The 14,804-nt window shown below is 41.3% G+C and overlaps 1 protein-coding gene across 1 annotated transcript in view; it reads right to left on the bottom strand.

The window, feature by feature from the left end:
• Positions 1 to 14,804, bottom strand: part of cacna1ba (calcium channel, voltage-dependent, N type, alpha 1B subunit, a) — a 268,054-nt gene that overhangs the window by 114,311 nt on the left and 138,939 nt on the right. The window contains exons 7-11 of the mRNA XM_086205228.1: positions 10,569 to 10,684; positions 10,182 to 10,268; positions 9,341 to 9,424; positions 2,128 to 2,334; positions 1,402 to 1,514 (exon numbers count right to left, since the gene is read on the bottom strand). Of these exons, the coding sequence (XP_086061354.1) occupies positions 1,402 to 1,514; positions 2,128 to 2,334; positions 9,341 to 9,424; positions 10,182 to 10,268; positions 10,569 to 10,684 (607 nt within the window). The remainder of the gene's footprint in view (positions 1 to 1,401; positions 1,515 to 2,127; positions 2,335 to 9,340; positions 9,425 to 10,181; positions 10,269 to 10,568; positions 10,685 to 14,804) is intronic.

Genomic DNA, 14,804 nt, shown 5'->3' with positions numbered 1-14,804 from the left:
ACAGATCAAAGACAGAGCAGTGGGGGAGGGGTTCTTAAAGGGCCAGCTCTCAGCTCTGCTCTCACTCTCTGATCAGACTCAGGCTTCTAACTCCAAAACTACAAGGCCCAGAGATTGACCAAGACACCGTTGGATTCAGGTCGGTGTGAAGGACGCGGCCACAGGCCACGCGGGGGCTCAGGCCCTAACAACGCTGCTTGCAGCTTTAATTCTTAATAGTTTAGCTGTAGGCTCTCTGTATTCACTTGTTTCATCTCAATTATAACAGAAGAAAAATAAACTAAAATAAGGATTTGTATGAATAGGATTTTATCAATACTGATTTAGATAGCGGCAGCATGGTAGTGCAGTGTTTAGCACTGTTGCCTCATAGCAAGAAGGTTCAGAGTTCAAGCCCTGGCTCGAGCACGGGGTCTTTCTGTGTGGAGTTTGCATGTTCTCCCTGTGCATGCGTGGGTTCTCTCCAGGTACTCCGGCTTCCTCCCACAGTTCAAAGACATGCAAGAGGGGACTAGGGTAATCGGATACTCTAAATTGACCAGGCGGGACTCAAACCCAGATCCTTCTTGCTGTGAGGCGACAGTGCTCAGCACCGTGCCACCCTATTCTTATTTTTTTAAAACAAATTGTATTTACATGAAAGTATGTTTTTTCCCCAAAAACATTTGGGGGGCTGAAAATGAAATATGCCTATGCCTGTGTTAGTGTTAGCTCGCTGGTTAGTCATATCTGTGTGGAACCCAAAACTAATACCAATACCAACTAATACCAATAGCGACACCATGAATACTGCTCCTTTGTAAACATCCCTAATAACTAACATGTATTTACTGGGCAAATACTTTGAAGTATTGCATGAGAAAACATTGATGGAAAAGACAACTTTCAAAAAGATTTTCACTTGAACTATTTTTTTTTTTATGACTGCACTTTACAGGAGATGGAAACACCTTTTCCATAAAAAATAGGGACGAAGCAGATATTTGTCTCACATTACCAAATAAAGAATTTCTATGTGACATTAGGCTTTGTCATATTTCAATCTGAGGCCCAAAACCACTTGTGCAGATGTGCAGAAGACATGTAATAAACCAACATAAAATCAGGATGTAGGAGTGAACTTACACTAATAAAGACACTTGGATAACAGCTTTGAAAAAAAATAAAAGAATGAATAAGTGAATGACTGAATAAATCAGCCCGAATGTCTCTCTCCATTAGAGGAAGGAGAGGAAAACTCCTAAACCAGCTGGCAATGCAGTCACCAGCTGAAAGGTGCTCTGTGTGACGGATAATTTATTGCTAATTGACTATAATAAAAGTATTTTTCAATATACCATTACTGAATGGTTGTATAAAACTGTGAACTCCATGTTCTCCAAGCTGAATAGGACAACTAACCCCAAAGTCAAAACAGTTGAATGAGGAGTGGAAGTAGTTCTGAGGTCCCAGGCCGTACATTTTCATGAACATCTCTGCCAAGAAGAGGCCCAGGAACACAAACTCAGCCAGGTCTGCCCGGAGAGAAAAGAAAACACAGCCATCAATGGGCGCCTTCCCTGTTGATGTCTTCTGTTCGACAGACAGACACACACACACACACACACAGAGTCAATTGTTCTGACCACGAAATGCTCACATGCATATTTGCTCAAGTTTACATGTGAAATGTACAATATTGCTCTTGGGTTCCTCCCTGCTCATCTAAATATTCTGAGTGGTTTGGTATCTTTGTGAGCAGACAGTGAGGAAAAAAGAGAAGATGTGAAGTGCTGCAGTTAGGTCAACTTCAGTTTGCTTGTTTAGTTGAATAAGGTTTCATATCAATGAATGTTAACACAATAAAGACTGCCATCACCCTTGCACAAAAACAAAGGACAAATAGATACCGTCATGTTCATCTTCTGAAAAAGCTTGACATAACAAGCATTTCCGGATCAGGGGAGAATTATCTTACAGTTTGACTTGCTTGAAAAGATGAAGTACAAGCAAAATATCATTTGACCTTCCTGACTACTTTTCAGTATAGGCCAAGAAGTATTAAGTATACATATATTAAATGTATTTATTGACAGTAATTGAGGGTGCTGGTTTCATGAACAAACTGGACCAACGCCTGGTACTTACATAGTGCATAAGTGAGCCACTCGGGTTGGTCATAGTGTACAATGGCTACACACAAAGTGTTCAGACCAACCAGACACAACACAATCCAGTAGAAGCCCTGGGACTTGACCAGATGGCGGATAGTGAAGCGAAGCCTCTTTTCTTTCCTCTTGAAGTAAGATAAGTTCTCATTCTTGCTCTTTCCACTGGTCCTTGCAAACGGTGACCCTGGGGGGGCAGTTGAAACAACAAGCCAAGAGGCAATACAGGTTACTGTACAGCTAAGTAACGGGTTTCAGGGATACTATGGATGTGTCCCAGATGCTGCTGAACAATTCACCTCAGCACTGTAACTGTGGCAACCATACTGAATTACTGATTTTAACAAAATTTTGTAGTTGCTTCAGTGGCACTTTTTTTTTAAATTTTACATGTCATTGTTTCACTGGCAGGGGTAGGGTGAATAATGTTGTGCTGTTGTGGATTATGTTCAATATATTTAATAAAAGAAGGACACTGTCTGCCTTGTCTTCAATTATCTCAACAACTATCAATCTGTTTGCGTGCTGTTTTGATGGCTATCTGGCCAGTAAAACATGGGTCTTTTATTTTCTCTCTTTTAGCTAACATTTTAATTCTGAAAGTCTGAAAGACAGAGATGAAAGTCAGGATTCTGGGTAGTTTTGATGCTATATGTCTGAATGTATGATAAATCAATAATAAACAGCAGTTACAGATAATCATCACTTATCGACCTGCCCATCAAACAAGCACTCTGCATATAGTTCTCAGAGAAACACGTGGGGCTGAACAGCAGTGAGTGAGCACTCAGTGCCGTCCAAGGTCCCGATTTGATCATCAATCATGTGCAAAATTTGTTCTACTTATTGTAGTTTTTATTTTATTAATGACATTATAACAGGGCAGTAATAACAAAGCAACAATGTAAATATTATACAATTACTATAATAAAGACACTGAATTCTTCTAATGAAAAAACACCACAAAAGTCTACTAGAGTATGGCTAGCGTTAAAACAAATATATGCAACTGTGGGAGGCATTCACTTCAGGAAAGATGTTTAGTGTATGGCTCATGTTTGGCACAGCTACTAGTCCTTAGTGATTAATTATGATTTCCCACAGGAGACCCCATGGCATGCCTGCTTTTGGATGCTGAAGTTGAATCCTCAAAATATTATTTCAAAGATTTCCTATGTCAGCTGCTAGTCCTCCGGAGAGCATACAGTACAGTTGTCCCAATGACTCTCTATGGTGATTCAGTGAGAGGGCGAGCAGGACGAGGAGGGAGAACCATTATAACTTATACACTACCAGTCAAAAGTTTAGGCACACCTTCTCATTCAATGTTTTTTCAGTGTAAATATATATATACCCACACACACAATGGGGAGAACAAGTATTTGATACACTGATTTTTCTGGTTTTCCCACTTGCAAAGCTTGTAGAGGTCTGTATTTTTTTTATCACAGGTTCTCTTCAACTGTAAGTGATGGAATCGAAAACAAAAATCCAGAAAATTACATTGTATGATTTTTAAGTAATTAATTTGTATTTTATTGCATGACATAAGTATTTGATACATCAGAAAAACAGAACTTAATATTTGGTACAGAAACCTTTGTTTGCAATTATGGAGATCAGATGTTTCCTTTAGTTCTTGACCAGGTTTGCACACACTGCAGCAGGGATTTTGGCCCACTCCTCTATACAGATCTTCTCCAGAGCCTTCAGGTTTCGTGGCTGTCACTGGGCAATATGAACCTTCAGCTCCCTCCAAAGATTTTCTATTGGGTTCAGGTCTGGAGACTGGCTAGGCCACTCCAGGGGCCTCATGTATCAACGCGGTTTACGCAAGAAAAACTTGCGTACACCAGGATCGACACTCACGTTCAGATGTATCAACGCGAAAAGTTCGTCGATTCTTGTGCTGTTTCACACCAATTCTGGAGGCGCTGTAGAAGTTGGCGGAAAGCTGATTCTTGCGTTAACTGCACTTTGGTCCTTTGGCGACACCCTGTGGCAGTGTTTGGTAACTGACATTATTTGATAACCGCACATACATCGGCACAAAAAAGTCTTCCAGCGGGAGATGGCGGACTGTTCCGGGTTGAGTCAGTCGACCCTCAGCTGGGCCATGCCCTGGGTGGTGGACCTGATCATCCGCCTCTCCTGCAGGTACATTAAATTCCCTTGAAGTCCCTTGAACAGGTCACAACAACACCCTACACACACACACACACACACCTTCATACTCTCCCCGGGCTACTCAATATCCTGTCTTCACTGTTACACTGTTTATACTGTTTACATTGTCTGCACTTTATTCACTCACTCCAGTCACCTTACTCTTCATTTTACATTGTGTACATACTGTATGTAGTATATTTATTGTATTTTTATGTTTAATCTTATTTTTATTCTCTTATTTATTCCCACTGTCATGTCCCTGTTTTGTTTTTGCTTTTTTTCTATTGTTTTTTTAATGTCATGCTACTCAGTTGTACCGTACTTTAATTGCCCCTCGGGGATAAATAAAGTCATCTGAATCTGAATCTGAATCTGAATATTAAAGTGCAATTTGCAGCAATAGCTGGATTCTCTAATGTCTAATTCTCTAATGACTGCACTCATGTTGCCATAAAAGTGCCGTCCCATGAGGAATATGCTTACGTTCATCTTAAGGGTTTCCACTCCATCAATGTGCAGTTCATGCACACAGGCTGTAGGGATGGACACTAATTCCGGCCGGGCAGCCATCCTTGCACGCAATGCATCCCCCCAACTCTCAGCAATAACGACTTCCTATCTTTCTTCACTGAAAAGATTGTGAATATTCGAACAAAGATTGCCTGTAATGGAGGACAGACTACAGTCCCCATAGAAGCACCTCCCAGACTTGGTGCATACTTGGACAGCTTCTCCCCCATTGACCTGTCAGAATTAACTTCTGCAGTCACTTCCTCCAAGTCAGCCACTTGTCTGCTGGATCCCATCCCAACAAGCCTACTAAAGGATGCCTTCCCCTTAGTCAACACGTCCATATTAAATCAAATTAATCTTTCCTTAGTCACACGTTATGTGCCACAGGCCTTCAAGGTGGCTGTCATCAACCCTTTACTTAAAAAAACCTTCTCTTGACCCAGATGTGTTAGCCAACTATAGGCCGATATCCAACCTCCCCTACATCTCCAACATCCTTGAGAAGGTTGTCCTCGAGCAATGAGTCTCTAATGATCTTCTCATAGCTTCAGACAGAGGTCTTGACTCTGTGCTTGTCCTTTTGGACCTCAGTGCTGCATTTGACACCACTGACCACAGCATCCTACTTCAGAGACTAGACCATGAAATTGGGATTAAAGGACCTGCCCTAAAATGGTTGAAATCCTACTTATCAGACAGGTTTCAGTTTGTTTATGTTAATAATGACTATTCAGAGTATAGCAGAGTTACATATGGTGTACAACAGGGTTCAGTTTTAGGACCAATTCTCTTCACTCTGTACATGCTCCCATTTGGTGACATAATACGGAAGCACTCGATCAACTTCCACTGTTATGCAGACGACACGCAACTTTACTTGTCAATAGAGCCAGACGACACAAGCCAATGTACTAATCTGCAAGACTGCCTAAAAGACATTAAATCCTGGATGTCTTCTAACTTCTTAATGCTAAATTCAGATAAAAGTGAGGTCATCGTGTTTGGACCTAAACACCTCAGGGACACACTCTCTAATCGGATCACTACTCTGGATGGCATCACCTTGACCCCGAGTACAAGTGCAAGGAACCTTGGAGTCATTTTTGACCAGGACCTTTCCTTCAGCTCCCACATAAAGCATGTGACTAGGACTGCCTTCTTCCATCTGCGAAGTATCGCTAAGATGAGGAATATCCTTTCCCAGAGTGATGCTGAGAAACTGGTGCATACATTTATCACTTCTAGGCTGGACTACTGCAACTCTCTCCTGTCAGGATGTCCTAAATACTCTCTAAAGAGTCTCCAGCTGGTCCAGAATGCTGCAGCAAGGGTTTTGACGGGAGTTAAAAAGAGAGAACATATCTCTCCCACTTTAGCTTCTCTCCACTGGCTTCCTGAAGGATCTAGAATCGACTTAAAAATCCTTCTGCTGACTTATAAGGCTCTCAATGATAAAGCCCCATCCTATTGGAAAGAACTCATTAGTCCCTACTGTCCTACCAGAGCACTCCGCTCCCAGAATGCAGGTCTTTTAGTGACTCCCAGTATCTCTAAAAACAGACTGGGAGGTAGAGCCTTCAGTTACCGGGCTCCTCTACTGTGGAACCAGCTCTCTCCATGGTTCAGAGAGGCAGACAATCTTAACTACGTTTAAGTCCAGGCTTAAGACTTTCCTTCATGACAGAGCCTTCAGTTAGGACTGGTTCAGGTAGCTCTGAACCATTGATAGCTATGCTGCTATAGGCTTAGACTGCTGGGGGACACATCAGGTTACATGGAGCCCTTCCCTCCTCTCCTCTCCTCTCCTCTCCTCTCCTCTCCTCTCCCCTCCTCCTCTCCTCCCCGCACATTTTGGAACTGTCATTACTATTACTTGTTGCACTTTGTAGTTTGGCCTTGGTGTCTCGCAGTCTCTTTGTGTTTCCACAGATCCACCAGAGCTCCAACCGCAGCCTGCATCACCCCCCCCCACCCCCACCCCTTTTATTCCCTACTATTACACTGACCCGCGCTCCCCTTCCATGAACCAGTCTGCCATCCAGTCCCCCATCAAGCTGGCTTGCTCTCCCTGCCTCCCCTTCCAGAAGCTTTCTTCTTCAACTGTTATTAACATTTCCATGTTTTCCACATTTTGTATTGTAAACTGTTTTCTTCTCTGTAACAACATCTACTGCACGTCTGTCCGTCCTGGGTGAGGGGTCCCTCCTCTGTTGCTCACCCTGAGGTTTCTCAGATTTTTCCCTGTTAAAAGGGTTTTCTATGGAGTTTTTCCTCAATCGATGTGAGGGTCTAAGGGCAGAGGATGTTGTTATGATGCCATGTGAAGCCCTTTGAGACAAACTGTTGGTGAAAACGGGCTCTACAAATAAAATTACCGTGCCTTGCCTTGCCTTTTCTTCAAACAAAAAATTGAAAAGAAAACCCAAATTGAAGCAAAATGTTGTATTCACTTTAACACTGTACCTTTTATAAAAAAAAACTTTTAAAAATAAAATGGCAAATATTTATTATGCAATAAATGATGTAATCTGTTGCAATGATCTCCTGTGACCTTAAGTGTAATATTTACAGAATTTTCTCATTTATTTTATATATTCTTATAATCCATTCATTGCATGTTGTGACCATTGTAATATAGCCACTGAAGCAAATCAAGAGTTCACATAATCTGTCTTTTTTTTTTTAAATATACATGGGATAATTTACATTGCGGAAGTCAGTATTGTGAAACTAACCTAGACAGGATGATGCAGAAGCCTGACAATTCCCTCAAGGGCTTAATCCATAATACTGTATGATCGTTCTATCTGAACAGTAAATATAGCTGTCATAACATAGATTAGCTAATAAATGGTTTACTTTTGATATCTCCATGCAGCACAGATTCTCATCTACAGTGATAATAGTAACTGCTTTCACAAGGGCACCTGTCTAGAAATGCATAACTTATGTAATTCTAAATCTAAAAGACAACAGACAAGCTGTTGTGGATGAGCAATAAACTCAAGACATGTAATATTGGAACTTTTAACTTGCACGTCATAAACATAACATTGCAGACAGACATGACCTCTTAAAAAAACAAAAATAAATAAATAAATAAATAAAACGTAATAACAACCTTGACAGATTTTGTTTGTGCCAAAACTCATTTAGTATTATGTAGAAAAAAGTTGCTTTTAAGCATAAGCTGTTGAGAATAGCACAAATCAAGAACACAATTTATCATCAGCATCATCAAAATATTCGCTTTTAGTTGTGACCTGCAGCACTCATATTGATGGCTACCTATACCCATAACCCACACTGAGTCTACATATTCACTCATTTTAATAATTCATAAATAACAGTGAGCATTAGCAACCAAACTACATGCTAGCAACAGTATCAACAGAGGCCTCAACAAACTGTAATATACCATAAAACACAACAGTTGACTAACCATTCAGAAACATGCTGCTGCTCTCATTACATTAAGACTGCGGTTTTTCAGCACAGCCCTTTGAAGGAGTCTATATATTTTAGTCAGACTCGGGTTACCACCAGTGAATGCTTCAGTTACTCCAAGCCCAGCAATGGCCATCTTCATCAGTGCTTGGCTGAAGCCCAAGGTGTGCCAGTACTGCATTTTCCGCACTATAAGGCGTACCGCATTACAAGGCGCATAGAATAGAAACTACTGTAGTGGCTGGGGTTGCGTTATGCATCCACTAGATGGAGCTGCGCTAAAGGGAATGTCAACAAAACAGTCAGCTAAGTCAGTCAGTCAAACTTTATTCATAGAATACAATCCAACGTTCTGACAACTCTGTTCACTCCCAAATCAAGTTCGTGCATTCACAATACGGTACCGTACGTACTGGTAGCTACGTGACTGATAGCCTTGAGTTTGAACTCTGCGTCGTAAGCGTGTCTCTTGAAAGGTGCCATTTTGGGGTCTTTCGACATATTCAAGTGGTGTGGGACTGGAATTCCCCTTTACCGTTTTTACCGCTGTTACTTCGGCGACGCCCCCTGACTACGGTAGCCATAATTAACCAATATTGATCCATATAAAAGGCGCATCGGATTATAAGGCGCACTGTCGGTTTTTGTGAAAATTAAAGGCATTTATGTAGGTGCGCCAACTCGCGAGAAGTGAACCAGGTGCAGGCAAGCACACGTTCTATGTACTGTAAACTTTTTCTCTGAGTTTTTGAAAGGTGCCCACAATAAAATGTATTTTTACTGTACTTATCATGGTTGTTTTATAATATAACTGCTAATAATAATAATGTTGGCTGTTGTACATTTGTTGGAATCACACTGTTTGTTCAGTATAGCCATTATGCCTGCCACAGTCAGCAAGTCTGAGGTGTTTATGTTTTCAGGGTAAGAATGGAAGAATTTGGATGGTAACTTGATTTCTTGTTCAACAGAATAACAAGGAGTGGAGGGTAAATGGGAATACAGCTTTGAAATGAGGCTTGACAGTAAGGTGGCAGATGAGTGATCGCAGGTATGATCCTCACCAACAGATGAGATGTCAGTGAAGTTGTCCTCGCCTTCCTCTGCATTGATGAGATCATTCTTACTCTTCTTGGCCCTTTTGAGCACTGAAAACAAATATGAACAAAGAAAGCTCACAAAAGCATTCATACTACACTTCTTCTCCTTCCTGCGTCATTTGATAGTCCCTCCACCAGCCCAAAGTTACATTGCATTACGAAATTTGACAATTTATTACAATTCAAGACCCTGAAACAGGGAGCCAAAAGAAATTTAACAAAAGGTGAGGGCTTCTTGGGCCCTATTTCTGCATCATCTTAATGATAAACAATGGAATAGTTTTATTCTTAAAGGAAAAATGAATATATGTTAGCTAGACACTGTTTTCATTCTTATGTTACAATATTATATATTATTACACAATACCTTAACCAGAATACTCCAATGCTGCTTGTATCTACTGTGCCAGATAGAAAGTTTTTTTTTTTAAGAAGTGGTCTGTACAAAAAAAAAAACTAGACTACTCACAACAGTTTGAGAAAAATATTGTGGGAAAAAAATCTCACCTTCATATAGGGTTTTATTATGGTTGTTTTCTTGCTACTATGATCCTGCAAAGAAAGCTAAACTAAGGTAGTGAAAACAAAAAGTCAAGGCTGACACCACATGTACAGGTGTTAGGAGTGTAATCTTGACAAGAGTTTTATCTTTTGAAACATTTCTAAAACATGCTGCGATGTGCCTGATGGGATGTTAATAATTGTGTAAATAATTGTGTGTCCATGATCAGCTATGTTAGCCGTGTATGTTTAGCTAAATTTGCAAAATTTGTGTGTAGAGTTGTGCAAATGTCCTGTCTCTTACCAGAGTTGTTGTGTTTCCTCTTGTACCAAGCCCCATCCAGAGATTTCTCCTCTGCATTCTTGTCTTCTTCAGCCAGCATCACTTCCTCTGTAACATGAATACAGTAGAGAAAGTGAATGATAAACACTGATTCTCACACTGATTGGTGATATTATATGTTAATATAATATTCAACTTAAGCTCATTACTCTTGTCAGCTGATTAAATATGGAATTAAATTGACAGATTGACAGTATTATAACTATTATTTTGTTCAAACTGTCCGGAGATTAGAAATACTTACTCTTCTCACAGAGTATCATGAGAATATTGTCACCATGGATAGTCACATTGTGAAAATCTGACATCTTGACTGTGTGTGTGCATCCATGTGTTCATTAGTCTGACCTGCTTTACAGATCCACTCTAGGTATCCAGTTAACTCTCTTTCTATTTGCTGCTGTCTGCGGAGCTTGAGGAATTCCTGACGCTTCTCCACTCTTTCTCTCTCTTTGGCAAATTCCCTGAATAACACACACACACACATTATTCACCACTGACAAGTAAGCACTCAGGCTCTTGGGCAGGGGTATGATGAGACCTCATAATCGGTTTCTGTTTTACCTGATTATCAGTTTCTGTGTCTTTTTCAACTGGATGAGCACATATCTTTTTTTTCAATAGGAAATAGAGCAAAAATTTGAGAAAATCTCAAAGGAGGCTTTTTGTCACGTGAAGGGAGGTGAGGGGGGAGTAGACCCAGGCGCAGACAGTGAGAAGGTGCACAAGAGGTTTTTTATTTAGAGACGGGGACACTGGAGACTTGACAACATGGAGACTTGACGACTGGAGACTTGAGACATGGCGTGAGGCTGGAGATGTGGCGTGAGGCTGGAGACGTGTTGTGAAGCTGGGGACTGGAGACTTGCGACTTGACTTATGACCGGAGGCTTGATGACTTGACATGTGACCGGAGGCTTGACGTATGACTGGACACTGACGACTTGAGAGTGAAGTTTGGCAACTGGAGACTGGTGACTGGAAACCTAGCAACTGGAGACAACTTGCCGAGACAACATGCACGAAGGCTCAACATTACACAAACTAAACGCATGACACAAAAACTTAATGGAACCAGGACGAACAGGGGAAAACACAGGGGTTAAATACAAGGAGGAAAACAAGACACAGGTGGTGCAATCCATAGACATCATAAAGAGTAGACCCCGCATTGGCCACTCCCGCGAATGGGCGCTGTCAAGAAATGCGGCCGCCATCTTGGTCCAGTCGTCCGCCTCACTCTGCACCGCTGTTTAACCGGCGCAATGAAGTCTCAGCGCATTAAATGAATCATAGTTCGCTCAATACTACGCAATATTTTTCCTCTACAAAAGTCATTCAAAGAGGCATGATAGAGGCCATAATTCTTTGGCGTTTTCAAATCCTCATAATGAATAAAATAATATTTTAGAAGATGCCGGCAGTGGCTGTAGATGCCATAGTATAATAATTAATCAAGGATAACTAGGTTTAGAGCTGGTTCCTGCTACGTCTCAATAATTATTAATAACTGGCGATTTTAATTGGCTAATTTAATATATATTTATTTGATTATATTTTATTTAGTTTAATTTTATATATCTATTTGTATACACACAAAAAATGTCATATAGAAGCAGACTGTCTATTTTAATAATCAGAAAAATGAAGAAATACACACAAATATATAGCCTACATATCAAAAAAGTGCACAATTTCAAGATAAACACAAGAACATACGAGATGATATTCAATTTGTTGTCATAGTACTATAAACTGTGAACAAACAAGTACTGTAATGCCAAAAGTATTATTTTTGTGGCTGCGGGGTCATCCTGAGGAGTCTCAGACTGGCTCCTACTCAGATCTTCTGGAGGCAAGACAAAATGAAAACAAGACAGAAAGACATAGATAGATAGATAGATAGATAGATAGATAGAGAGAGAGAGAGAGAGAGAGAGAGAGAGAGAGAGAGAGGGAGAGAGAATCACAATGAAAAGTAATTGATGCCCTTTAAACAATAGAATATTCCCCTTCAACAATGCTAGCAGCGTTATTGTGATGCATCTACTCTTTGGAGGTGATCTGGAAACTTGAAGATGGAAGGAATAACGCCATCTCTAAGGAGGACAACCTGTCCAAATCTTGCTCTTTGAAGTGTTCACTACACAGCACAGATGAGTCCCTTGCTGTGAATTTCTCCCTCCTTAGAGCGATCTCCCACTTCTTCCTCACATCTCTGTCTTTAGGAAATCTTCAAAATGAAACAGGGGATCACCACAAAAAAATCTTTAAGAGCTCACTTTCCTCCTTCTTCTTTTTTATTCCTTAAAGTTTCTTAGAACCTCTCCCAAACAAAAGTTTTTCAATCTAATGCAAATCTGTTGATAATAAAGGAAAGTTGCTTTAATTGTGAATAAGCCAGCTGTTTGCAAATGACACTACAATCAGGTGTAATGTTGAAAAAACGTTTAATCCTACTTGTGAAAAGTTATCCCTTGAGCCCTGCTCGCTACCGTCCACATATTGGCACAGGAAGTGCTCCGGCATCGCTTAATCACCATACGAATGACTGGAGCGTATGGGAGCTTGACCGGACCAAGATGGCGGCCATATTTCTCGCTGCGCAGCACTCCGAGCACCGTCTACTCTTTATTATGTCTATGGTGCAATCAACCAGGTGCGACACATGAGGTAATCACAGGAGGGAGGTCAGGAAGACAGGACATGACTACAAAATAAAACAGGAAGCACGAGACAGGGATCGTGACACTTTTGGGCCCAAACAAATTCAACAAGTTTTAAACTTCACTTGCAAAAAATTCTCACTATCCATGAATGTTTTCAGTTGTCAATGCTCCAGCCAGATGTCTCAGTCATCCATGAATGGAGTGGGCAGGGGATGGTAATGTCAGTTTTGGTATTTTGTGGTATTTTAATTGTTTTTATTCATTTTATTTAGTATAATTTGTTACAGAAGATGTACATTTGGCCAGGCCTAGGGGTGGGGCCTGATGGTAGGCATCTGGTGGCCCGGCCAGGCACAGCCCAAAGAGGAAACATGGGTCCTCCCTTCTATGGGCTCACCAACGATGGGAAGGGCCAAAGGGATCCAGTGCAGTGCAGAATGGGTGGCATCTGAGAGTGGAGACCTTGGTGGTCCAATCCTGGGCTGCAGAAGCTGCCTCTGGGCATGTGGACTGTCACCTCTCTAGTGGGGAACGAGCTTGAGCTGGTGCATGAAGTTGAGAAGGTCCTGCTAGAAATAGTGGGAAATAACTCAACTGTGGACGCAACCCTACACTCTCCACAGGGTCCTTGAGGGTGCCCAGCCAGTGTTGAGGGGGCACACCAGGATTCGTTTGTCACCGATTCTGTTCATAACTTTTATGGAAAGAATTTCTAGGCGCAGCCAGGGTGTTGAGGGGATCCGGTTTGGTGGCTGCAGGATTGGGTCTCTGCTTTTTTTGTGGATAATGTGGTCCTGCTGGCTTCAACAGCCCTTGGGCTTCAGCTATAGCTGGATCAGTTCACAGCTGAGTGTGAAGCAGCTGGGATGAGAATCAGCACCTCCAAGTCTGGGTCCATGGTTCTCGTCCTGGAACGAATGGAGTGCCATCTTCAGGTCAGGTTTGAGACCATGCCCCAAATGGAAGCGTGTAAGGCAAGGCAAGGCAAGGCAAGTTTATTTGTAGAGCACAATTCATACACATGGCAACTCAAAGTGCTTTACAGTTGCAGAAAAATCTTAAAATCACAAAAAGGCAGATAAAATCATAAGACATAAATAGAATCATTAATTTAAAGAAAAGGAGAAGAAAAGGAGAAGAGTGCAGATAAAATACTTTCAGCTGTCGTATGCACGACTGAACAGAATAGTTTTCAGCCTGGTCTTAAACATTGTCACAGTTGATGCCTGTCTCACATTTTCTGGAAGACTGTTCCAGATTTTAGCTGCAGAAAACTGGAAAGTAGCTTCACCATGTTTAGTCCTGACTCTGGACCCCTGTAGGAGACCTCTACCTGAGGTTCTCAGAGACCTGGAGGGCTCATATGGGTCTAACATGTCAGAGATGTACTTTGGTGCTTGACCATGAAGAGACTTGTATACAAGCAGAGCTGTCTTAAAGTCTATTCTCTGAGCAACAGGAAGCCAGTGCAGAGATCTGAGCACTGGACTAATATGGTCTTATTTTCTGGTTCTAGTCAGGACTCGAGCTGTAGCGTTCTGAATGTATTGTAGTTGTTTAACAGCTTGTTTAGAGATACCAGTGAGCAGGCCGTTACAGTAGTCTAACCTACTGGAGACAAATGCATGGATTAGTCTGTCCAAGTCTGGTTTAGACACTATACCTTTGATTTTAGCAATGTTTTTTAGATGGTAAAAGGCTGCTGATATTACTGACTTTATGTGGCTGTTCAGATCTGAGTCCAATATTACCCCCAGATTTCTAACCTGTTGTTTTGGTTTTAGAGAAAGGGATTCAAGGTGACTGATCACACTTTCTCTTTGCTTCTGTGGCCCAAAAACGATTAATTCCGTTTTTTCTTAGTTTAGCTGGAGAAAGTTGTTTTGCATCCACATGCTTATATGTTGGATGCAGT

Source organism: Aulostomus chinensis, chromosome 6 (genome assembly GCF_037954235.1).
Source record: "Aulostomus chinensis isolate RoL2024-O1b breed Wild chromosome 6, RoL_Achi_v1.0, whole genome shotgun sequence".
Taxonomy (NCBI): Eukaryota; Metazoa; Chordata; class Actinopteri; order Syngnathiformes; family Aulostomidae; genus Aulostomus; species Aulostomus chinensis.
Note: the sequence above shows the minus strand (reverse complement) of the source record. Positions and strands in the feature narration are given on the sequence as shown.